At 39.2% G+C, this 24,924-nt stretch overlaps 1 protein-coding gene across 1 annotated transcript in view; it reads left to right on the forward strand.

The window, feature by feature from the left end:
- Positions 1–21,683, forward strand: part of AGMO (alkylglycerol monooxygenase) — a 1,982,086-nt gene extending 1,960,403 nt beyond the window's left edge. The window contains exon 13 of the mRNA XM_044069484.1: positions 21,243–21,683. Coding sequence (XP_043925419.1) covers positions 21,243–21,323 — 81 coding nt within the window. The 3' untranslated portion in view covers positions 21,324–21,683. The remainder of the gene's footprint in view (positions 1–21,242) is intronic.
- The last annotated feature ends 3,241 nt before the right edge of the window (positions 21,684–24,924 follow it).

Below are 24,924 nucleotides of genomic sequence, written 5' to 3' on the forward strand. Positions count from 1 at the left end.
TGTTCCTGGGGTAATACAAGGGTTGCTAACTTTGTTCGCCAGGCCTTGGTGTGACATGTAGGGGGTATGGATTGGCACCCCAGCCTCTTGACTATTTCACATTTGTTATCCTTGTAAGGTGGACATTGTGACATATAATAGGGCCACCATATAAGAAATTTGCAAAACCCACCCACAATGAGTCTAGTTGTTACACACTCACAGCCACCTGCACACAGGATACAAATGTCAAACACAGACACATATACCTGCCATGTCTGGGATTAGAACTCCTACCTAACTAGTTTATTACACTACAGCACTATGCAGTTATAGGATGCGCCACGGAGATTACTGGAGTACTCCTTCCCCAAAGGTGTATTTCACATTGAATGATGTCAGCAGGCTTGGCAAAGTAGGGCATTTGAATTATAGTGAGTGTGACTAGCTTAATAGAAACACACACACACACACATCCACACTTACCATGTGTAGAAATAGAACCCCTACTGGAGTACTATATCACACTACAGCATTACGCTTATAGGACTCGCCATGGAGATAACTAGGCTACACATTTTCCAAAGGTGTATTTCAGAGTGAATGATATTACAGCCTTACCAAAGTAGGGCATTTAAATTGTAGTAATTGTGACTAGCCTAAAAAGCATTGCTCTCTACACAGACATAAAAACACACACACAAACATCCACACTTGCCATGTGTGGTAATTGAAACCCTACCAGAGTACTATATCACACTACAGCATTACACTGTTATAGGATGCACCACAGAGATTACTGTGCTACAATTTTCCCAAAGGTATATTTCACAGTGAATGACATCAGCAGCCATACCAAAGTAGGACATTTGAATTGTAGTGAGTGAGACTAGCCTAAAAAGCATTACTACCTACACAGAGACACACACACGCACAAACACAGTTGTCATGTCTGGGATTAGAGTGCCTACCTAACTAGTTTATCAGACTACAGCATTATGCAGTTATCAGACATGCCACAGAGATTACTGGGCTACATATTCCCCAAAGGTGTATTTTGCAGTGGATGACATCAGCAGCCTTGCCAAAGTAGGGCATTTGAATTGTAGTGAGTGTGACTAGACTAAAAAGCATTGCTCCCTACACAGACAGAGACACACACACAAACACATACACAGTTGCCATCTCTGGGATTAGAAATCCTACCTAGCTAGTTTATCACACTACAGGATTATGCAGTTATAGGACACGCCATGGAGATTACTGCTACACCTTTCCTAAAAGTGTATTTCACAGTGAATGACATCAGCAGCCTTGCAAAAGTAGTAACATTTCAATTGTGGTGAATGTGACTAGCCTACAAAACATTGCTACCAACACACACACAGAGAAACACACACACACACACACAGTTGCCATGTGTGGGATTAGAACTTTTACTTAACTAGTCTATCACCCTACAGCATTACACGGTTATAGGATGCGCCACAGAGATTACTGGGTTGCACATTCCCCAAAGGTGTATTTCACAGTGCATGACATCAGCAGCCTTGCCAAAGTAGGGCATTTGAATTGTAGTGAGTGTGACTAGCCTAAAAAGCATTGCTACCTACACAGACAGAGACACAAACACACACACAGTTGTCATGTCTGGGATTAGAACTCCTACCTAACTAGTTTATCACACTACAGCATCATGCAGTAATAGGATGCATGGAGATTACTGCGCTACACATTCCCCAAAGGTGTATTTCACAGTAGACGACATCAGCAGCCTTGCCAAAGTAGGGCATTTGAATTGTAATGAGTGTGACTAGCCTAAAATGCATTGTTCCCTACACAGACACACACACACACACAAACACACACATGCAGTTGCCATGTCTGGGATTAGAACTCCTACATAACTAGTTTATCACACTACAGCATTATGCAGTTGTAGGATGAGCCACAGAGATTACTGGGTATTCCATTCCCAAAGGTGTATTTCAAAGTGGATGACATCAGCAGGCTTGTCATAGTAGGGCTATGGGGAGGACAGTGTATTTGCATGGGCCATAGCCCATTAATCTAGAGGTTGACACACCACATGCAGGCACACGCAAGGTTATATTCTGCAGGTATGTATATATGGCTTTGATTGGCCTACATATTAGTTTCTGACTTCCTACCCTTCAGAACTAACATCTCACTGCCTGACCAGATGTAGTCTGTCTGTGTAGGCCTGGGGGTGGGGGGGTTATCCATAGCCATCATTCAGAGGCCTTAGCACAGCCTTTGCTTGCATTTGTCTACACCTGTCATGCTGGCTGAGACTGTTGTTGAGTATGTGAACCTCCCTGACTGGCATGTGCGAGTCATACAGACACACATGTGGCCCAGCACATTTCCTGCAGTGGGTTTTGTCTCAATGTGTAATACTGGCTACCATGGTGACTCCAGTATTTGTTACAAATCTCATGGTGCCACTATAGGTGTCTGTTATCTGCTGGCATACCATTCAGCCACCCGATTCCCTTGCATGCTCACATCCATATCAAAGATACAAGTAACAACACATACTACTCCAATCGGCAACTGGTAAGAAGAGTGACTTACCTTGTGGGTGTGCTAGTATTGAGGATGGTGCTGGGGGCTGCCTATGTTGGATGCACATAGTACACACCCTATACATGGTTTAGTACAGGTAGTGTCATGTTTGGCATCCCTTTTATTGTATGTGCAAGTCAGAGAGAGGTGTCATTCCCTTGGTCCCTACTGTGCCAGTGTATGTGCTATGCCTTGCCTCTTTGCCAAGGCCAGGGCATACTGGGCACACCTCCATCTGCCTACTGGGGCAGGCTCAGGTTGTTCCTCCTCTGAGTCACTCTGCACCTGTGCAGGCCTTGGCATTGGTGGGGGGCTGTGTGGCCCTGTCCCTTGCTGTTCCTGCTGCAGCTGTTTCCACAGGATCATATTGTGTAGCATGGCACATACGATAACAATTTGGGTACATGTAGCTGGTGAGTACTGCAAGGCTCCACCGGATGTGTCCAGGCACTGGAACAGTGACTTGAGCATCCCAAACACATGCTCTATTATATTTCTGGTCTGTGCATGTGCCTCATTATGGAGTTTTTGTTTGGGTGTGTGTGCATTTCTGATGGGTGTCATCAGCCATGGCTCCAGTGCATAACTAGCATCCCCCACTAGGTGGCCATAAGGAATGTCCCCATTGGCAAATCTCTGGTACAGCTGTGTCAAATGCCAGATGTGGGAATCGTGATAGCTTCCAGGGCAGCCAGCACACACATTCATTATAATGCCCTGGGAATCACACATGACCTGGCAGTTGATGGAGGGGAAGCCCTTGATGTTGCTGTAGATCCTACCCCGCTCACCATGTGATGCTTTGATGTATATGGGCGTGCAGTGTATAGCACCCATCATGTCAGGGTATTCTGCTATTTGGTGGAAGAGATGCATATTGCTGGCCAACCCCTCACGGGTGTTGAGGAAATATATGTGCTCACTGGCATGTGCTGACATGGCATCCAGGAACTGGTGGAATACCCTGGATGCTGATGATTATGAGATCCCCATAATATTCTCAGTTGGGCTTTGTGAGGTACCTATGGCTAGTATTCCTAGGCCTACACATACCTTGGTATCCACTGGGATGTGTTCCCCTCTGTTAGTTCTGTGTGTCAGGTGTGGCTGGCACAGCTCAACAGTTTGCTGTAGGAGGTCCCTGTCCACCATATAGTGCTCCACTATCTCCTGGTCATGTAGTCCCTGATAGGCTACCCTGGGTCTGTACACCCTTCTCGTTCTCCTCACTGTGGGTTGGTCGACAGCATTCTCATCCTCACCACCCTCAGCCTGTTCCATATGTTGATATCTGTTAGCTGCTGCAGCCCCTATCATTTTGTCATTTTTGTTTGTTAAAAGTTCCCCGCTTGTATATACACCGGTGATGTAGAGTATGTGGGAAAAACCTGAGGGAAAGGTGTTTGCATAATTTATAGTCATGTTCTGGGCTGGGCTGGTCTGCTGCCTGTACAATTGGCTGATTCTGATACATTTCACCTGCCAGCTATGCTAGTTCTCCTAGATTACCTTCCTAATGCTGTTTTTCCTTCTCATTGTCTTCCTGTTTAAGCCTGGGGGTGCGCCGCAAACACAGTGCTCAAATGTGCACAGAGCTGCTATTTCCTGGTTTACTATTTTTTTTCCTTTAAAACCCAGTGCGCAGTGCGCACAGCTGCTTAGGCAATGTAAAGAGTGCTAGGCAGTCTCAGACACACACTCTTGCTTAGCTCTGCTAAGCTAAGAGCAACCCGGAGCCACAGGGCTCCAATCCACTTACAGTATGCCTGATACACCCCCCTATGATGTCAGCTAACTCCTAGGCTTGCACCAAGCTATTCCTGCACTTACACTGTTGGGTGCTGACTAGCATGCAGGGGAAATCTGTGATTCAGTATCATTCCTCTCATTTGCATAGGATTGCCTTCTGATGCATAGTTATGTGTCCCACACTGACCCTTAGCAACCACTATTCACTGGCCATGTTGTCTTCTGCCTGCCATTAAGTATAATGGCAAAATAGTGATTTTGGTTAGAATGCTTATTTTAGTTTTTTATTCTTATTTTCCGCCCGATCCCATTTGCACGCCACTGCCCTATGCTTAAACAGCCAAGATCAGCTAAAAAAAATAAAAGTAGATTTTTTTTATTTTTGCAACTGTTTTCCATGCTAATGGCCTTATAGTTGGCCATTGGCATGCTCTCTACATGATATCCACCCTTTATTTGGAGCTGTCATGGCTCTGTTTTGTAGTTTGCAGAAATGTACTCCATTACTGGCAGAGTACATTTCTGCAGATTACACTAGTCCTACACGGCCGGTTTCCAGCTTCCTGGATCACAAATTCACCTCATTTGCATGGATTTCTCCTGCAAATGGGGTAATTTGCATACAGGGGCTGAGTCTATCCAGGACTAGTGCAGGAGCACTCATGTACATCCCTACAGGTTATTCCAGGATCGCACGACAGACGTATTGCCTGCTGGAGATCCTGCACTAGTCCTGCATGCCATGCAGGGCTTGCACAATCCAGGGGTTGGAGTTTGTCACTGGAATGGAGGGTTCTAGTGGTGGTAAATGGTTGTATGAGATCTTGAAGGGCTGGGGTTTTATCTGGTTCATGGAGTATTTTATGGGTGAAGGTTAGTTGCTTGTATTGGAGGAGCTAAGGAAGTTCTAGCCAGTTTAGTTGTCTAAGGGCTGTGCAATGGTACGTTTTGTAGAGGGAGTCTGTGGTGAACTTGGCTATTTTATTCTAACATGAGTCTAGTTTAGTAAGGTCTGATTTCCGTAGGTTGGTTAGTATAGGGGAGGTGTAGAGTAAGGGTGATAAGGAGGTGTGCATGAGCAATGATAGCTTTTGTAGGCAATGGTAGCTTTTGTAGATCTGTTTAAAAATTTTTTGTTTCTGTAAAGGAGGCTTAATTTTTTTATTAACTTCTTTGATAGTTTGGGACTATGTGGATATCAAATTTTAGATTGTTGTCAATTTCGACCCATACCGTAGTCTGGTATGTTTTTTTTTTGGACTCTTTGGTGAAAACTAGGAGTGTTGTAGGTGTTCTTGATGGGTAGAATAGGAGGAGTTGGGTTTTATTTGGGTTTAGAATGAGTTCAGAATTGGTAGGCCAAGATTCTACAGATAGATATGAGCTCTGGGTTATAGTGTGGAGGTTCTGTATGGTGGGGGCATGTGAGGGTTGAGTCATCTGCATATTGTATCATAGATGCTTGGTGAGTGGAGGTGTGGATTTGGTTGGTAAAGAGGGAGAATAATAGTGGTCCTAAGATCGAGCCTTGTGGGACACCTAGGCAGACTGGGAGGAGAGTGGACAGGTGATGTTGCCACAGTACAGGCTGTTGTCGGTCTGATAGGTAGTTTTGGAACCAGGTAACAGCGGAAGCACTAACATTTAGGGAGGTGAGGACTTTGATCAGTTTGTTGTGGCTTACCCTATAGAATGTTTTGGACAGATCTAGAAATATGGCAGATATGAATTGCCCTGAATATCTACGTTAGTTGACTATTAGTAAAGGACATAAGGGCTGTAGTTGTACTATGATGGGGGTGAAATCCATGCTGTGTGATTGATAATAGATTGTGGGTGTTAAGGTAATTCAAGAGTTGAGTATGGACCACCCTCTCTAGGATTTTGGACAAGGGTGAGAGAATAGCGATTGGCCAGTAGTTGAGTTGCCTCCTTTATGAAGGGGCATTATATGGGTTTTTTCCATATAGCAGGTACTATGCACTCTGACATAGATCTGTTTATGAGTATTGCTACAGGGTAAGCTCTTCCATCAGCAGCTACTTTCAGAAATTTGGCTGGTAGTTTGTCTGTGGCTAAGGTAGTTAGTTTTATTTTGAGCAGTATTTTTTTTACAGTATTTACTGTTATTGGTTGTAGTGTAAATAGACTGAGGTTGTTTTGAGAGGGTTTACTAAGATGGGAAGTTATTGGGGCATGGCTATTGGAGTTGTTGTTTCTATTGGCTAGGGCTAGTTTTGTTTCTGTAAAATAAGTGTTAAATTGTGTTGCTATGTTTTCAGGGTTAGTAGTAGAGTTTGGAGTGGGTGTGGAGGTTTTGCCTGGAGATAGTATGGTATTAACTGCAGCCCAGAATTTTTGTGGGTTATTATGCTATTTTTCTTGAATACCATGGTAATAATTGATTTTGTCCTGTTTGATGAGTTTTTTTTTTAACTTTGTTACGTAGCTCTACAAATGTTAGTTTTGTGGATTGGGTTTTGTGTTTGTGGCATTGTTAGTAGAAAAGCTGATACTGTGGTAAATGGAAAAACACTGATAAAGTCAAAAACAAAACAGTTCCAATGTCAAGCTCACAACTTTATTAAAGCAAAGCTCTCGGGTAACAACCCTTTCTCAATACTAATAGTATTACACATTTAAATATTTAAATAAGGGCAAACAAGCATCACATGACCACAGCCAGCATATCACATGACAATCCTTAAAATTCCTTAAAAAACATTAAACATCACTTTAAATGTTTTGCTATTGTATTATTACTAAAACAAGTTTAATGCTTACAGTATTATTGAGACCAGGTTCAGAATCTGCACATAATCTGATGATCCATTCATATTCTTTATTCTCAAGGCAATTATTTAGATCACCCCCTCTGGTGCCTTTCAGTACTGTATCTATTACCCTAAACTTAAAACAATGACCCACACCATTACATATAATGTGCCTACTTAAAGCATTTTTAATCATTTTTCCTTCGTATGTCTGACTTATGTTCAGTAATCCATTCTTTTAGCCTTCTGGTGGTTTTTCCTATATAAAATGAACAACATTTTACACATGTGGCAAGATAAACCACAGTACTAGTGTTACAGTTGGCTGAGAGAGGGAATGAATATTGCCTATTGGTTTAAGGGTGAATAAATATACTGTTATTATCTACTAAAATATCACTACAATAACTACAACTCATACATCTAAAAGTTCCATGTTTTATACTAATTTGTCATTTAGTTGGAACATTAAAGTCCTTATAACACAATCTCCTTGTAGATTTTTAACATTTCTATAAGAAAAATAGGGCTTATCATCCAAAATAGTCTGTAACTGAGGTAACGCTAACAAAATAGTCCAATTTTTTTGTATAGTCTTCTTAAGGTCAAAAGTTCTTATATTAAAAGTAGTCAGATATCTAATTTTACTAGTCTGGGATTTCATTTGTATAACTTCTTGTGCCGCAACAAAAAAATGTGAGCTTCGAAGATTTTCCCCTATCCATCTTTATCTCTTCACATGCTTTAGACACTTCTGCCCGGTTATACCACCAGAAGGCTGGAAAAATGGATTAATGTAAGCATTAAACCCGTTTTAGTAGGAATACAACAGCAAAACCTTTAAAGTGATGTTTAATGTTTTTTAAGGAATTTTAAGAAGGAGTATCATGTGATATGCTGGCTGTGGTCATGTGATGCTTGTTTGCTCTTATTTAAATGTTGATTGTTCTCTGCAATAGTATTAGCTTTGAGAAAGGGTTGTTACCCCAAAGCTTTGCTTTAATAAAGTTGCGTGCTTGACTTTGGAACTGTTTTGTTTTTGTGGTATTGTTCCCAGGCTTTATCCATAGTTTTGAAAAGGAAATGGCATTCCTTGCTCAACCAGGGTGCATAATTGGCTCTAACTCTAATGGTTCTGGAGGGAGCATAGCAATCTAGAATCTCTAAAAAAGTTTTATTAAATGAGTTGACTGCTTTATGTAGGGGTAGCTTTTTGAGAAATTCCCATTTACAGCTTTTTAGGGCTGAGATGAACTTTTGTGGGTTGAGGGATTTTTTGTTTTTGATTGTACGGTAAGAGGTGTGGTTAGTTTGGAATGTATGGGTGCACATGAGAAAGGTTACAGGAGGTTTAAAGTATCACACAGTAAAAATTCCAGCTTGACTTTGTTTTTCTTGTAGTTTTTACTAAGTAGCTTATCACTTAAAAGATAACCATGCTTTTGCATATAAGCATATATTATGTAGATATAAGGTGTGACACCCCTCATTCTGGGGTTACCCAAAACATCATGATTGGTTATAACATAAATGAAAGCGTTCCTCCTTTTTCATTTACAGTGGTTGTCTGAGGGCAGTAGAGAACATTTAAATACACCTACCAATACTATACATAACTAGAATGTAATTAATTTCGCTGCTGGTGATATGCAATTTATATAAACTAAATGACACAAGGCAGTTCTCACTCAAAAATAGCCAATAAACCTCTTCTTGGACTTGAAGTTGTTATGCTAGACAGGAATCCAAAACAGTTCTCTCTCTCATTCCTTTCTACTGTATTAACTTAGTTGTCTGATGTCTTATTCTTCATATTCTGTGAACATGCTCAGTCAAAATATCTTAAACCCATTTCAGAAACCACTGCAAATTTTACAGCCATCATCTGTATTTCAGCCAACTCTTCAAAGTCCTAATATGGGTTTTCAGTAGAGTCCATCATGTACAACAACAGTAAAATTAAAAGGGGTAAAAATAAGTATGCCATTTTGGTTTAACACTGTATCAACATCCTTTTAGCTACACACCCACTTTAATATAGCATTCTTCAGTGTCTCCATACCTTCATTGAAACCTGCTCTCAGTGTTTAATAATCTAGGTTTGGTAGTTTCCCTTTCCTAGCCAATAAGTGAGAATAAAAAAAAATGTAAATATATCAACAGTCAGAATTTTTTTTCTTAGAATTAGCAGCTGAGATTCCTAAACCCATGCCCTGGGCAGTTATATAAATCAGAATATGTCGTCTTGGTGGCTTTGTTCTTCACTGCTCCTTCTACAAGCCACTTCTAACACTGCCATCTTCAAGAGATTTGAGGCCTAAATGCCTAGTTCTACATGCAAAGGTTCTGGTTAATCAAGAGGTGTGCCCCTTTATCACGTAGTGAGCAATGGTGACTTCTTAGCTGAAACACTTCTGCATTCACAAGCAGAGTTATACATTTAGGATCATGTTCAGGCCCTTATTTGTCTTAAGTCTGACGTAAAATGCTCATTGTACACCAAAAGCTTAGACTGGTACCGTGTGGGTATTCTTAACTAGAGTCAAGTAACAGCCAAGATGTGTTCCTAAAAATCTTTATCATTCATCTATAAGAATATAACATTAAACATGCTGTTTTCATTATTTGAATCAGTGCTTCTGTGTCCAGCACACTGAACTCCTGAAGAAATAGTTCCTTAATAATGCAAATGAATGTGAACCATTTCTAGCTACTGCTCGCTGTGATTCCTCTGAAAAACTTTTTCAGCTTCCACATCAAATATGCAACCCTGTGTCAATATCTGTATCTAAGAAGTAATTAATTCTAGGTAGCTTACCTGCCTGCTGAATTCAGGTTGGTAACTTTAACTGGTGGCAAAAAAGCTCCTTTATTTGCTGAAGTACTCTGGAGAACGTAATCATTTTTCTCATATAAAGTTAGCTGGGCAGACTGTGTATCTACCAACTTATTCTCTTCATGGTTTTTAACATAGGAGCTGTTTCTTTCTGTCATTTTTAATCTTACGTCAACAACACATTTCGACCTGCTGTGGCACCTGTATTTTCAGTAAATATTAGCTTGCTGTCTTTTATACCCTACATATTCCACTGTTGCCTCAACTGCATGTTTTACCACCAGTTATTTTTATATATAATTTTCCATCTGTAGCTTGTATTACTTTCATTTTTTGCTTAATAAATATACTTTATTTTCTTTTTCGATATCTTTTTATACAGTTGCATCATGCAGATGATCCTCTCTTCCTTATATGCTACATGCTTAAAAAGAGGATATCATGCACTGTTTCCTATCTTATTCAACCCACTGGTTTTATGTCCCCATACTGTAGAGTATTACAGTTAGCTGTGCATACATGTTATCCAAATATCCCTAGATATTTCATGGAAATGCAAATGTTAAACCAAAAAGTCAAAACACCAGTCAAACCCAACAATTGCCAGTCAGTAAAAACGATATAACTGGTGAACAACAGTGTCCAGTTCCAAGGGATGAGACAGAGAAAATACTGAAAACTGTATTTATTGAGACATCTGGTTTAGCGCTTTCATCTAAACCTTGAACTCCCAATTAACCTCACATCCTCTCCACATGTATTCCGTTCACATAAAACAAACATCACACTGCAGAGCTCCATGGTTTACTTGCCTAGTGTACATTTAATCCTCCTGTGCCACCTTTTTACACTATGTTTTAACATCTTCATTAAATCGTCACATTTTAAGTTGTAACATGGGATTACAATCATTATTACAAAAGAAACTAAACTGTAAGAACAGTTTCCATTGTTATTGTCATGCAATATAAATGCATTTTCTTTTAAACAATTTGCATTCACTCCAACAGCACATAAATCACTCAGTTCCCACTTTTCCTTAAACTCACTCCTCTCCTTAACATTGCTGTGCATATATTGTTGCCATAAATTCCATTTATTTCTATAAAATTTAGTTCTGTCCTTTTCTAAAGACCCTACTTCCAGTTCTTTTATCTCCTTTATAATATCTTGAACTTCCTTTATGCTGGGAATAGATCTGGAATTCCATTTCCAGTAATTGCCTTTTTTGGGTAACCAATATTACTTTAAACTTAATTACAACTTTATTATATTTAGACATTTCAGACCCTATCTCCTAGCTCATAAAAATCATTTCTTTAGTTACAACTATTTGTTTATCAAATATTTCTGTCAAAATTCCATGAAAGGCAATTTTTAAAATCTGCAAACATGTTCCCAGTTATGTCTATATTCCAGATCACTCCCCTAGTATTTGCTATCTACCCAAAGGAAAAAAAATACTCTGATGTATACTTGGGGTATACAAATAATTATGCAAGCAATTCCATGCAAAAATCCTAAGCCTTCTAGACTTTGTTGTATACTTGAGAACCTTGCAAATTTCTTCCCATTGTTTCTTTGTAAATTGCCTTTCCATGCTGTTTTCCCAATATTTGTTAACTTTATCTGATTGAATTTTATAGATGTTCATCATATTGATCACTGCTGCAGTAGCCTTAGCTATAAGGGTTATATCCTTGCAAGAATATCACAGTCAGCCAGCTACCAAAGCTTCAAGACACCTTCCACATACCCAAATGGTCAGGCAACTTGAGCTGAGCTGACTAAATGGCAAGTTTGGTTGCAAAGCATTTCAAAGCTTTCCTGCAGCTAAAGAGTATGCTTCTGTCAGCCTTTCATGGCTGGTGATGTTCCTTTGCTGGACAGGTAAGTTCCTTTCATGGAAAAACTTTCCATTTTCTATATATTGTAGATGTTTTATCACTCTCCCCTTCAGCAAACTTATTTTATCTAGGAGTTTTGGATTTTAATGGACTATCACTAGACTATTGTGTTTTTAAACTGCAGAGCTCTTTTTTCCTGTCAGCTTAAAAGTTGTGTAAAGTAACTGAAAACCATTTTTTTCTTGTAGATAATTTGCATTTATTTTACTTTTGTGAGCCTGTAAAAACTTTTAAATTACTTTTTACAGTGTTTTTCTGTAAAAAAGTGAATTTTAAAAATGTGTAGTTTTTACCTGCATTTGCTTGTCTTCCTCAGGAAAGAAGCACCATTTTTGGCTTGACCATAGATCAAATTAGTGGTCTCATAGTCAGTCCTTCTTCCAGCCACAAAAAGAAAAAGCTTAAGAAACAGCCTTTGCCACCACATCAGGCTAGCAATTTGGGTGACTCTGCTGTGGCCACTTGTACCTCAGACCACTTATCTTTTACCCTGGATCCCTCTCATGTAGCACCTATAGCCACAATGGCCAGGGAGTTAGCAACATCCTCTGAGGCTGTTGGGGTACCCTCAGTGGACAAGAGAGAGACACTCTTGTCAGTTCTGGGAGAGGAAACAAGGAAGGTGCCCCTTCTGTGTCAGAATGCTGTGTCCATGATCCAAATGGCCCATGGGCAACTAGCCTAGTACTCAACTAAACCTATGAACGAATTATGAGACTTATGGATGTCAGTGACTTACTAACCACATCAAATGTGTTTATATGTCAGACTCTTTATTGTATTTCAGACAGTAATTAGTAAAACGTTTGGAAAAAACAAGTTCCTCTTGTGTATTCCAGAGGGAAGACTGCCTTTTATCCTCTGCCTGTACAGTGATGTGACTAAGTTTACTGATAGTGCCGTACATCTGAATTGAAGAAGCTCAGCCTCCTCTAGCCTTCTGTATGCTCTGTCCCTGATGGTAGTTCTTTCTGTATTTAAATGTGCCCCTCAGGAGTTAGAGACCAGCTGCAGAGAAGTAAGCATATAGGAGGTACTCAAGTCTAAGACAGACCATCTGGTAGCAGTATTCAGCTGAGTTGGGGATGAATGATATGCTTCCTTACTGATGTGATTTCACAAAGAATAAAAAGATTGCAGCATGGGGTAAGAAGAGGTGTGCAAGAACAGTCTCTTACATTTGACTTTCTTTTTAAAATGACGTCTGTAAAATTTTCATTGCTGAATTGTGTTGTGCTCAAGTACTCTCTCAAAATGGTAAATATGCTCTACAGTACAAGAGAACTGTCTTAAAAGATAACCCTGGGGATTTAATAAAATCCATGTAGGCATAGTGTAAGGCCTACACGGAAGGCACCATGGCCATGTATGCAGAACCCCCTCAGCAGTGCGTCTTGCATAACAATGAAGGCACATTACTGAGAAAGAGCCATGTAACATGGTTATTGAATCAGTGTAGGCAGTGTGTTACTGTGTCCTTAGATGAGTTACACACCCCCTGCACTGTCAAAGCATTGGGTATCACTGTAATCAATTGAAAAAAGTGAAATTAAACTTTTTTTAGTTGTGTTTTTTTATTATTTTTTTCTGTGCCATGCCACGCAGCAATGGACATATGCTAGACATCTAAAAATAGAAAGCGGATATATGTAATTATAAATGGAAAGGTCAAGTTTAATTATAGCTGAACATGTTTGCGAGGCACTCCATGGTGCTTAGCAGTGCTTAAACATAGTGGAGACTTATATATAAAAGTATAGCAGCAATCCTCACATCCATGTAGCTAAATGGTTGGAATGATAGCCTTATGTGCAGTAGGTGCAGGGTTCAAATGCACAAGCATGTTATTTTGCAAATATACTTATATGAGAATTATTCCAAAATTCTGTTTAAATATTTTGTTTGATTACACAGACAGGTTATTACAATTATTTTGCAAGTATACCTTTATGAGAGGCACCATTAAAACCCTGATTGAATTTTGTATGAATACACAGACATATTATTAAGCATGTATGTTGCAAATTCACATTATGAGAAGTATTCTTAAACCCTTGATTGAATATTTTCTATGTAGGGAGAGACATGTTAGTAGCATTTATGTTGCCAGTACACAATATGAAAATTATATTTTAATCCCTCTTTGGTGCACCTAGCTAAGCTCTGCTAATCACAGCTAAGCCTTACCAAGCACTGCTTAAACCAGGAATGTTTTAGCAGTGCTTGACTGGTTTGCGCATTGCTAAGTGGTGCAAAGCACTGCTAAGCAATGCCTATTTAAGCACTGCTCAGGCTAGCTAAGCGGGTTTGCACACTGCTAAGCATTGCTAAGCATTGCCAATTTAAGCACTGCTTAGCTGAGGCTAGCAGATTTGCGTGGTTCTAAGCAAGCACTGCATTTTTAAAAATGGCCCAATGGCGATAACGGATGGAAAAATAGACTTATTTAAGTGTAACAGGCAGGAATACAGCCATAATCTATTGGAGTTTGAACTTGGCAGTAACTATGGCAGGAGTTGGAGAGGGTGCACATTTCTGGGCACAAGTCGTAGACCTGGGACCAGCTGGCACATGATTTCACCAGTGCAACTGGTATCCCCAAACAGGTGAGCAGTTGCATCATCATTATGATGACCTAAAGTGTCAGAAGAGGGATTTCTTGGCCACCTGGGTCCAAGATGCTCGAGACAGGAATGCCCCACAAGTTTGTAAGTATTTTTATCATTGTTTTACCAAAACCTACTCTGAATGTGTGAGACAGGTATGCATAATGGTGTGTTTCTTTCCTCACAGCTGACAAGGAGAGAGCTTACAACCTAGAGGCCCATACAGAGCACCTGGCCAGGTTGCACTGTGAGTGTGGTGAGTACGGATGTAACTTGCGATCTATAGTCATATAAACAAGAATGAGTAAATTAGTAACTGTGACTAGGTATATTCAGTTTTGATTGTCCTGCAATGAATGTGGTTATAGACCTGGACTGAAATTAGTGAGTAATGCCAGGTACAGTTCAATAAAGATAAAAGCATAAAACCCGATAATGTTAAAGAAATAAAGTTTCTAGTGCAGTAATAATTTTTACTGCATTAATAATGTTAAGGAAATAAACGTTTCTAGTGTGTTAAGTGTGGTATTACAACTGAATTGCAACACCTGCATTAAATGAACTGCTCCTCAATAAAGACTGGACATATATAGCATTTACTGCATGAAATCACCCCTAATAAAGCTGTGTTGTGCAGTATGTGTGTAGTTTGGGCTTCTTGTCATGAAATCGAGTATTACATCTGCTGTGATGTAAAAACACAAAGAATACCAGTAAGTGACTGAAGGTTAGCTAATAAGGAGTGTTCTGCTAAACTGTAGATGGGGAGCTGTACTACAAGATATAATGCAGTCTGATATTTGTTCTGCACTAAGATCTGAAGAAATAATAGGAACACCCAGGCTATATTGTGTATGTCAGCAGTGTCTTGTGTTAACCACTGCATTTCAGCTATATGCATTTCTGCTCTTAGGTACACTGTACAGGCAAGTATGAAACTGTAATAGCTGTAGACTGCAAATATACCATCTGCAACTGTATATGGGTTGGGTAGCCAACCCAGTACTCTGATATGGTTTATACACATCACAGATATCACAGATACTTGCACCCATGAAGGGTTTATTGTCTACACCTGCATTACGTGCATTAATCCACAGTTCATCTACTACCTCTGTGGATCTCATGCATTTGTGTTCAAGTGTCACTGCAATCTTGTATAACACTCTACATCTATTACCAGGTCATATTTTGTTACCAGGTGAGCTCTAGGTACATATTAGTCAATCAATATGCAGCAATGGCTCAGTAGCTCAGTTTGCTAAATTATATGTGTGATGTGCATTTTGTCACACACAGACTGGGTTTCAAATCTATTGACAAATACTTCTAAATATTATAGAAGCATTTATGTATTGTTAACAGATGTTTTCCAACAGGACTCACAGGTAAGTAAATGGCTTTAGTAACCATTAGAATGGGTTAATAATGTGTGTGGTCAGATGTACCACATTGTTAACAGGATTACTCAGCAATGAGATAAGACGTCAGAAAATAAAGGCAACAAGTACAATACTAATAAAAGTTAATACAATAAATAAAATGTATAATCTTGATATAGCTGCATGCTTGTTGTGTCTGTGAATGTCTGCTGATAGTCTACCTATGCCTGCCAAAGACAGCATGATAGTCATAAGCACTCTGTACTGTGCACGATACATGTCTATTAAACAGCAAAGATGTGGTAAAAGTGCCCAAAACGTAACTAGTAATCCAAAATTAGGCACCGGAGACCAGCAGTTCCAACACACAAGTGATTTAATGTCCAACACACTGTGTTGTCCTTTTGCTGTGTTTGAAGCATTTATGTTATTTGTGGATGTGTGTTCCTTTTGCTGTGTTTGAACATTAAATCATTTGTGTGTTGGAACTGTTGGTCTCCGGTACCTAATTTTGGATTACACGATACATGTCTCTCAAGTGTCATGCTGTCATGGACTGTGATCACTGTTGCCTAATCCCTCAGTCACAGATCTATCATGGACATGAGTTATGTCAATAGCACAGTCACACTACATCAGTCCACAGTACACCTTGGAAGTCATATATGTCCCCATGACATGTAATAGTCCCCTGTGGTTGTGTACCTGTAGGAGTGACTGCTTGGCCCATACTGTCCCATGCAGATAGCTGGAGAGGTATGTACGTGCTACAGACACTATAGGGCACTTGTTTACATAAAGTAAGGGCAGACCTGTAGAGTATATGAGTACTGTTGCAAATAATATAGCCTATACTGGTATTAATGGACTGTATTCTTCTCTCCCCCACCTGTTAATTGCACCAGTGTGTATTATTCTTATACATTGGTTATGGTTTACTATTAACATCTGTTCTCACAACGTTATGTTGGGCCTTGTGTTTTATTATTGTTGTGTATTACAATGGTTGGATACTAACATACTTTGTTGAATTACCTATGTTGTTGGCCTTATGCCATAACTGTTACTGGCATGCTGTTACTATACTGACTGTTCTCTCACTTAATGCTGTGTTCCATATGCAATGCAGTGTGATGTTAATGGGTTATTTGCACAGTTCTGGAATGCTGTTATAACTAACTAAATCTTCTGTTCATTACTAACCTATACACTTTGAAATACCTCAAGATCATAGCTCGACTGTGGATACTCAAGACTACAGGTAACATGTATAAAGTCCCACAGGTGCTCATTTTTTTTCAAGGACATCATCCCTGGTAGCTGTTGCTGGGTTACAACCCCTCTCCACGCCCACTCCCAGGGTGGAACCGCCTCAGGGGATGGGGCCCGTCCCCCTGGGAGTGGGCGTGGAGAGGGGTTGTAACCCAGCAACAGCTACCAGGGATGATGAGCAGGATCATGCATCATGGCTATGAGGATTCCCTGCACTGGATTGAGGGTAGACTGACCAACCTGGAGGGGCAAGGTGGTCCTGGTGCCTAGCCGCCAGCACAGCCACCTTTGGGGCAGTGAAGTAGCAGTGTTGATTGCCCATGGGTGGGGAGCTCAGTCTCACTGCTGCCATTTGGGGGCACATGGCCCTCTGATTCCACAACACCCTCCCCGTCCAAGGTGTTTACCCTTCTCATGTGTCACACACTGCCCCTGTATGCTGCCTTGTCTGTCTTGTCTGTTTGCAAATGCAACCTCTTCTACCCAACATACCTTCCCACATGTACCAATATCCCTTACCCAACATTCCACTCTGTCCTTGAAAAAAAATGAGCACCTGTGGGACTTTATACATGTTACCTGTAGTCTTGAGTATCCACAGTCAAATGGGTTGGCAGAACCTGCAGTTCAAAACGTGAAACAGTTATTGTGGAAGTCGAAACAAGACAATAGCAATGTTTTTCTGAATCTTCTGAATTTCAAACATCTTGGTTCACCTGCACAAAGGCTTTTGATGAGGCAAACCAGAACCACACTACCAATTAGTAGCAATTTGTTGGTTCCCTGTGCTAAGAACAACAACGCAGTGAGAGCTCAACTTATGAAAAGGTGTTTGTCCCAGAAGTCCTATTATGATAAGTCCAGCAAACCTCTCAATCCATTTTGAGAAGGGGAGATAGTGAGGATGCAGACGTCCAAAGCTTTTGATCGGATTGGAGTCATGAAAAGAATATGTTCAGAGCCAAGATCGTACATTGTGGAATCACAAAGTGTAGAATTTAGGCAGAATTGGAAACATTTGGTATCAGTGTCTGAGCCTGTTTTGCAGCATCTTGCCTGTGAAAAAGACTCTAGATCTCAGAGTGAGTTATCCAGTGTTTCAGTTCCAGAGGACTTTTCAACAAATATCCCTGTTCCTGAGAAGATTCACAAGACTCCTGAAACAGATTGTTCATCAGTGACTGTTCTGTTTCTAAATCCAGTCCTAATTGCTATATACTAGATCAGGTTGCATTTCCAGACAAGGATAGACTTCAATTTGGACATGGACATTGTGTTTATTTCTTAGTGTTTGTATAATTGCATGTCTTTTTCAAATGTCATTTTACTGTGGGCAATTAACTAAAGAGGGAGGATGTAGATCGGTATGTATGTATACATTTAAGAAGCTTTTCATGGGCTTGGACATGTGTGTAAATACTGAGCTCTTGTGAGCCAGACTGCCATTTTGTAGAGTGCTGTTGAGATGTAAGCATGCATGTATGTAATGGTCTGTCAGTTCATAGGTTCAAAGGTAAGTACTAGGCTATCGGCCCATGGGCCTACGTAAGCCTAGCCAGCAAGGTTCTATAGCTTACGCCACCCAAGAAAGTTATTTTCCTGTGCCACTGTCCAGCAGAGACACAGAAGTGATCCTATTTCTCATCCACTCATCAAGATTTTTCTTGAAGAGTGCTAATGAAGAACTTTGCTTGACATAGATGGGTAGCTTGTTCCAGAGTATAGGAAGTCTCTGGGACAGGAATCTATCCCTCCAGCGTGTCCTGTTTATTGTGGTGACAAGGTTTAGGTCCCTAGAGCATGTAGCTCAGAGTGATTGGGATTTCTTTAGGTATAGCATGTCCAACAGCTCTGGGTTTGACATAGCTAATCAGTTAATTTATATTTTATGTTGCTGCTATCCATTCTTATGTGTTTCTGTATAATAAACCATGTAAATGAACTACCCAGCCTGTTTGTCTTGAATCATACTATTGGACGAGCAACATAGCCAACCATTCTTTCCAGGTAAAGACAGAACCTAGTCTATCCAATAGTTAAATAATTCATTCTGGTGTCCCACAGGGCTCCATTCTAGCACCTCTTCTGTTCTCAGTTTTCATTAACAACCTTCAACAAGACTGGCGCCATTCACCACCACCTCTTTATGTAGATGATATGGTCATCTACAGCCTGATCTGTCATATCATGCAATTGAAACTCACCCACGAAAGACATCTTCAGCTACTGCATTGGCTAAACTCAAATAAACTACTGATCAATGTAAACAAAGCTCTGTGATATTTTTACCCTTAAAAGATTATCCTTATCTCCTTATCCTTTCATAATCTTGACTGTAATAACAATCCCTTTTTAACAAATACCTCCTTTAGGTATTTGGGAATCTGGCTAGACCAATCACCAATCTTCCATCAGAACATAGAAGAGTTGAAAGCCAAGATCATCAGTCTACTCTTCTGGGTCAACAAACTATCTCAGTTGCTCTAACACCCAGCAAGAGTGTACTCCTTGCTCAGTTGAAGTATAGTCTCCCTTTATTTGCATCAGCTGCTATGAAAAATGCTGCCACCCTTCAGACCCTCTCTAATAAAATATGTTGATTCATAACTAATTCACCATGGAATGAACACCAGTGCCTTACTCTTTCATAGGCTAAGTGGTTTCCAGTACAGGAAAGATCAATTATTTTTTTTTGGTTATTTAGTCTTCAAAATTTGACACTCCCTCCCTTCTCTCTTCAAAAATTTTGACTGCCAGTCAAGCCTATAGCCTGAGAAGCCAAGTCAGATCTGGTCCCTACTAATCCCTTCTCTCAAACTGCGCTCAGTTAGCTATCGCTTCTTTGTACCAGCCCCAAAACTATGTCAGTTAGGTCCTATCATGTGAAGTACCCCCTGTTCAGGCAACAGTTAGAACAATATTTAGTACAACAGTTTGAATGCAACTGTCCATCTAAAGAACATGTCACATAACGTAGTACCTTTTCTTCCTATACACCTGATCAACCTGATTAACTCACTTATCTCAAACTGTGATTTAACTTGCTGCAGCACTGCAGCTCTAAGCCCACTGCACATAAGCTAACCATCACTTTCCTCTTACTGATATCTATTAGCTTTCCTAATCTAGCAACTGCTACCCATATCTCCAGCACTTCTACCTCTTCTACTTTTACTGTATTCTCCCTTTTCCATTTCAGTTATGCAACTGTACATATGTTTAGTTTGTTGGATCTTCTATGTAAATCTTGTTTCTCAGATTGTCTAAACCATTGTTATTTGCATACTTTACATTGTTTTGTTACATTATGGTATAGCCCAGGCTGAGTCTGTAATTGGTCAATGTTTGATTAGTACTCTACCTTGCTATCCACGTTTATTTAAATAAATAAATACATAATTATGTGATTCACTACATGACTGAGTCATGTGATATGGTTAGCACAGCGTATTGTTTTATCTTCTTTATTCTCTGAGGAAGTATTTTGATATGTTAAAGATGAAAGCATTCAACAGATGAAATATTCTGAACTGTACTTGGACAGTGTTCTTTTTTTTCAGTATACGAATGGTTATATTCATTCAGCCATGCACCAACATTTGTTTTATTTCTGAGTTATATTAGACCACTTGGGCCAGTGGCTGTTATAAATGTGATGAATCAGACTGTTTAAGAAATAATGTGCACCATTAACATGTAAAAAATGCAAAATATTCTTGTAAAAAATGTACTTTTGTAATTAACTGTACCTGTATAGTCAGGAGCGATGTGTATTTAGTGAGTACCCACATAGGGCAGTGGAAGAAATGGCTATTCAGCAGATAGAATGGAATACATATTCCATTTTAAAGGAAAATAAACAGGAGTGGATTATTATATATAGTAAAACCACAAATGTAAACTTATGTGTTAGATCCTTTCTAAATAGTAAAAAGGTGGTTTGGGTGTTCTCTGGATAGCGCATAATTTAAATTTGCTTTAACATGTTTCCTTTCTCTTCTCCATGTCAGTAGTCTGTTATCAAATAATAAAGTACATTTTAGCATACCAAGACAATCATATTAGTTTTGGATGTCTTAAATAAATTATGACCAGTGTCTTTTGAGAGTTCATTCTGAGTCTCATATTTATGTTTTCACTTTTTTCAGATTTTTTTCTTTGTGTCTGCAGCCTTATGGGGAATGGAAGGTATTGCCAGAGTAATTTCATGGAAAACCAAGCAACAGTGAAATTATGAGCTATTATACAGCTTATTGGATGGTAAAACTTCCAAACTGTAACATCTCATTTCAGCACTTAATTAGTTTAAGTAATCTTCATGAAGAATTATTGGAGAAGGCTGGACTCTGCAAAATTTATGTAAAATAAGTACTGTCCCTTCTGGAATGAAATGTACTGCTCAGTTTTATATTTGGCTATGTAAAATGAATGATATTCTTTTTTATTCATTCGTTTCTTCCTCTCAGTTTTATTTTTTCTTTCTTTGTGAAGTCTAGAACTCTATATCTTCAAGTTAATGTAACAGAAAATATAATGCTACATGACATGAAAATAAGCGTATTAAACAGAGCTACCAAATTATAGTGTAATACTTGCACACTAATCATTATTATTTTAAACAAAAAGAAAAAATGTATATTAGACTGTGTAATTTATTGAATTTCAAAAAGTCATTTTCAAGTGTCTTTATGTACATGCAGGGATATATTATAGCAATAACCCACACCTGGGTGTGGGTAATGCTGGATTTACCCACGGGTGATGTGATTTGGTCACAAGGGCGAAGCCCGAGTGGCCAAACAAAGACAACCATGGGTAAATCCAGCTTTATCCACACCCAGAAGTGGGTTATTGCTGTTATACAATGACATTATTTAAGAAAAAAAATAATTACTTTTCTTAAATAATGGCATTGTATAATGCCTCCTTGCTGCCCTTCCGCAGCTGTCTGGTATTCTGCGGCAGTTCTGATGTACTGCGCATGTGTATACTTACGCAGTACATCACAGCTGTGGGCAAAAGCAACAAAGAAAGCAAGATCTCCGTTGCTTTTTACAACCTGTCCCGCTATGTTAAACAGATTTAACATAGCGAGACAGCTTTAAAAAAAGCAACAGAGACTCTCCATTGCTTTTTTTAAAGCTGTCTCACTATGTTAAACCCATTTAACATAGCGAGGCACTGTTGAAAAAAGCAATGGAGAAAGCAAGATCTCCATTGCTTTTTAAAGTATCTCACTATATTAAATGGGTTTAACATAGCGAGACAGCTTTAAAGAAAGCAACAGAGATGCTCCGTTGCTTTTTTTAAAGCTGTCTCGCAATGTTAAACTCGTTTAACATAGCGAGACAGGTTGTAAAAAACAATGGAGATCTTGCATTCTCTGTTGCTGTAAAAAAAAAAAAAGTTATACTAATGGAAAAAGTCCAGGCCACCGGACCTTTTTCCATTACTATAACTCTGATTTACAATGTGCACGCTGACCAATCAGCATGCACGTTTTGGAATATTAATGGGGGGGTTGTTATATAATATAGCAATAACCCATGCCTGGGTGTGGGTAATGCTAAATTTACCCACAGTTGGCGTGGTTTGGTCCCGAGGGCGAAGCCCGAGGACCAAACAATGCCAACCGTGGGTAAATTTAGCATTACCCACACCCAGACGTGGGTTATTGCTATTATACCATGACATTATTTAAGAAAAGAAACTATTACTTTTCTTAAATAATGGCATAGTATAATGCCTGTTTACTGCCCTTCCGCAGATGTCTGGCATCCGCGGCAGTTCTGATGTACTGCGCGCCTGCGCAGTACATCAGAGCTGTGTGCAAAAGCAACGGAGAAAGCAAGATCTCCCTTGCTTTTTTTTAGTGTCTCGCTATGTTAAATGAGTTTAACATAGCGAGACAGTTTTAAAATAAGCAACAGACATCTCCGTTGCTTATTTTAAAACTGTCTCTCTATGTTAAACTCATTTAACATAGCGAGACACTAAAAAAAAGCAACGGAGATCTTGCTTTCTCCGTTTTTAAAACACTGTCTCGCTATGTTAAATGGGTTTAACATAGCGAGACAGCTTTAAAATAAGCAACGGAGATCTCCGTTGCTTATTTTAAAGCTGTCTCGCTATGTTAAACCCATTTAACATAGCGAGACAGTGTTTTAAAAAAACGAGTTATACTAATGGAAAAAAGTCCGGGCGACCGGACCTTTTTCCATTAGTATAACTCGATTTACAATGGGCACGCTGGCCAATCAGTGTGCACGTTTTGGGGGGGGTCATGGTATAATATTTGTTTGCACCACTTTCATGTAATTAAGAACATTGAATTGCACATGTGAATATTCTTACAGCATGGAACCAGGTGGAGAGCATCGTTGGCAAGAATTTAAAGCTTTGTGGGGTTCCAGAACAAATCATTATAATTCCAAGGCATATCAAAGTCTGCTATTAATATACATGTGATGATCTGTTTTACATTTTATATTAAGTGTATCTCATTATGAGGAACATTCATTTTGAGTCTTTAAAAGACCATGTTCCTCACTGTTCCATGTTGGAAAGGTCTGTCAGATATTCATTGCTAAAATATTTTTTTTTACTAATATCATTGGTAAATAGCACTGAATTGATCATAAGCACCTTATATAAATACATAATAGGACACTAACCTTGCTGTGAGCTTCCAAACTGAAGGTGTTTATACATTTCCACTAAATGTTCCACATTTTGTCCATTTGTTCCACATTATCTGAGGTAGTGTTTTGTGTTTCACATTTTGGTGATGGATAGTTGAGAACTATGTTTATGCACCTCAGTGCTAACACAGAAACTGATCATATAATGTACTATTGGCATATAGCTCTCATTATGGCATTGTATCCTGTCAAACAAGGCGAGAATGTGGAATGGAGTTAAACTGTATAAACTACAGTCGTTGAACTGCTTTTTCTGTACGTAAGTATTACATGTTTATTTACAAAGGGCATGCATGTGGCTGTAAGAAAGTTCTGCACAATAGCCCCTACACTGATGAGAACTGAAGGTGTTAAAATATGTACTGTAAGACTTTTAACTGACAGTTCACTCAGCTTATTTTATTGCATACAGTTCGTCTTGGAAAATCATTGTCCAGCTGAGTCTAGATGGTCCCCTAAATGCCGGGAACTTTATTGACATAGTATGAATTTTACTGGCACAAAAAAGAAGTTCTCTGAATTATTCTGCTGTATGTCTTACTGTATAACCAGATGTGTGAATATAATAATTTGAATGCCATAATAATGAACTGCCAACAGCCTTTCTAAACAGGGATTTTAATATGATAAACTACATTTTCCAAACCTCTCAGTATTTATTTAAACAAGTTGCTTTTCTCTCAGGGACCACAAAGCATACTGCAATCAAAATGTTAACAATGACATTAATTAAAAGACTAAAATAAACAAAGGGTACTGAAATAAACAAACTAAGCATGGTGGTTTAAAAATCTTGTCACACAAGAATGCTGTACTAGAGTTTTTTATTACCATTTATTAACTCATTTTATGATTTGATAAGACATTTCAGTGAGATATTCCTGGGTTTCAAGAACTCTTCTCTTACTTTAAAGTCAAATGATGATATACTTAGAAATGCACAAAAATGCAGCACCAATGTATGACCAATACAGTGCTTGATTTAGAGGTACAGATATAACTGCATCCTGACATGTGGAGCATTAGATAAATGCAGTGGCGCAACATACAATACACAAACATATGTGTCATGTATAGATAACTCCTACATACAAATTACAAAAGGCACTATTGCTTGCATTCATTATAA

This window comes from Protopterus annectens, chromosome 4.part0 (assembly GCF_019279795.1).
Source record: "Protopterus annectens isolate FY-2018-M chromosome 4.part0, PAN1.0, whole genome shotgun sequence".
Taxonomy (NCBI): Eukaryota; Metazoa; Chordata; order Ceratodontiformes; family Protopteridae; genus Protopterus; species Protopterus annectens.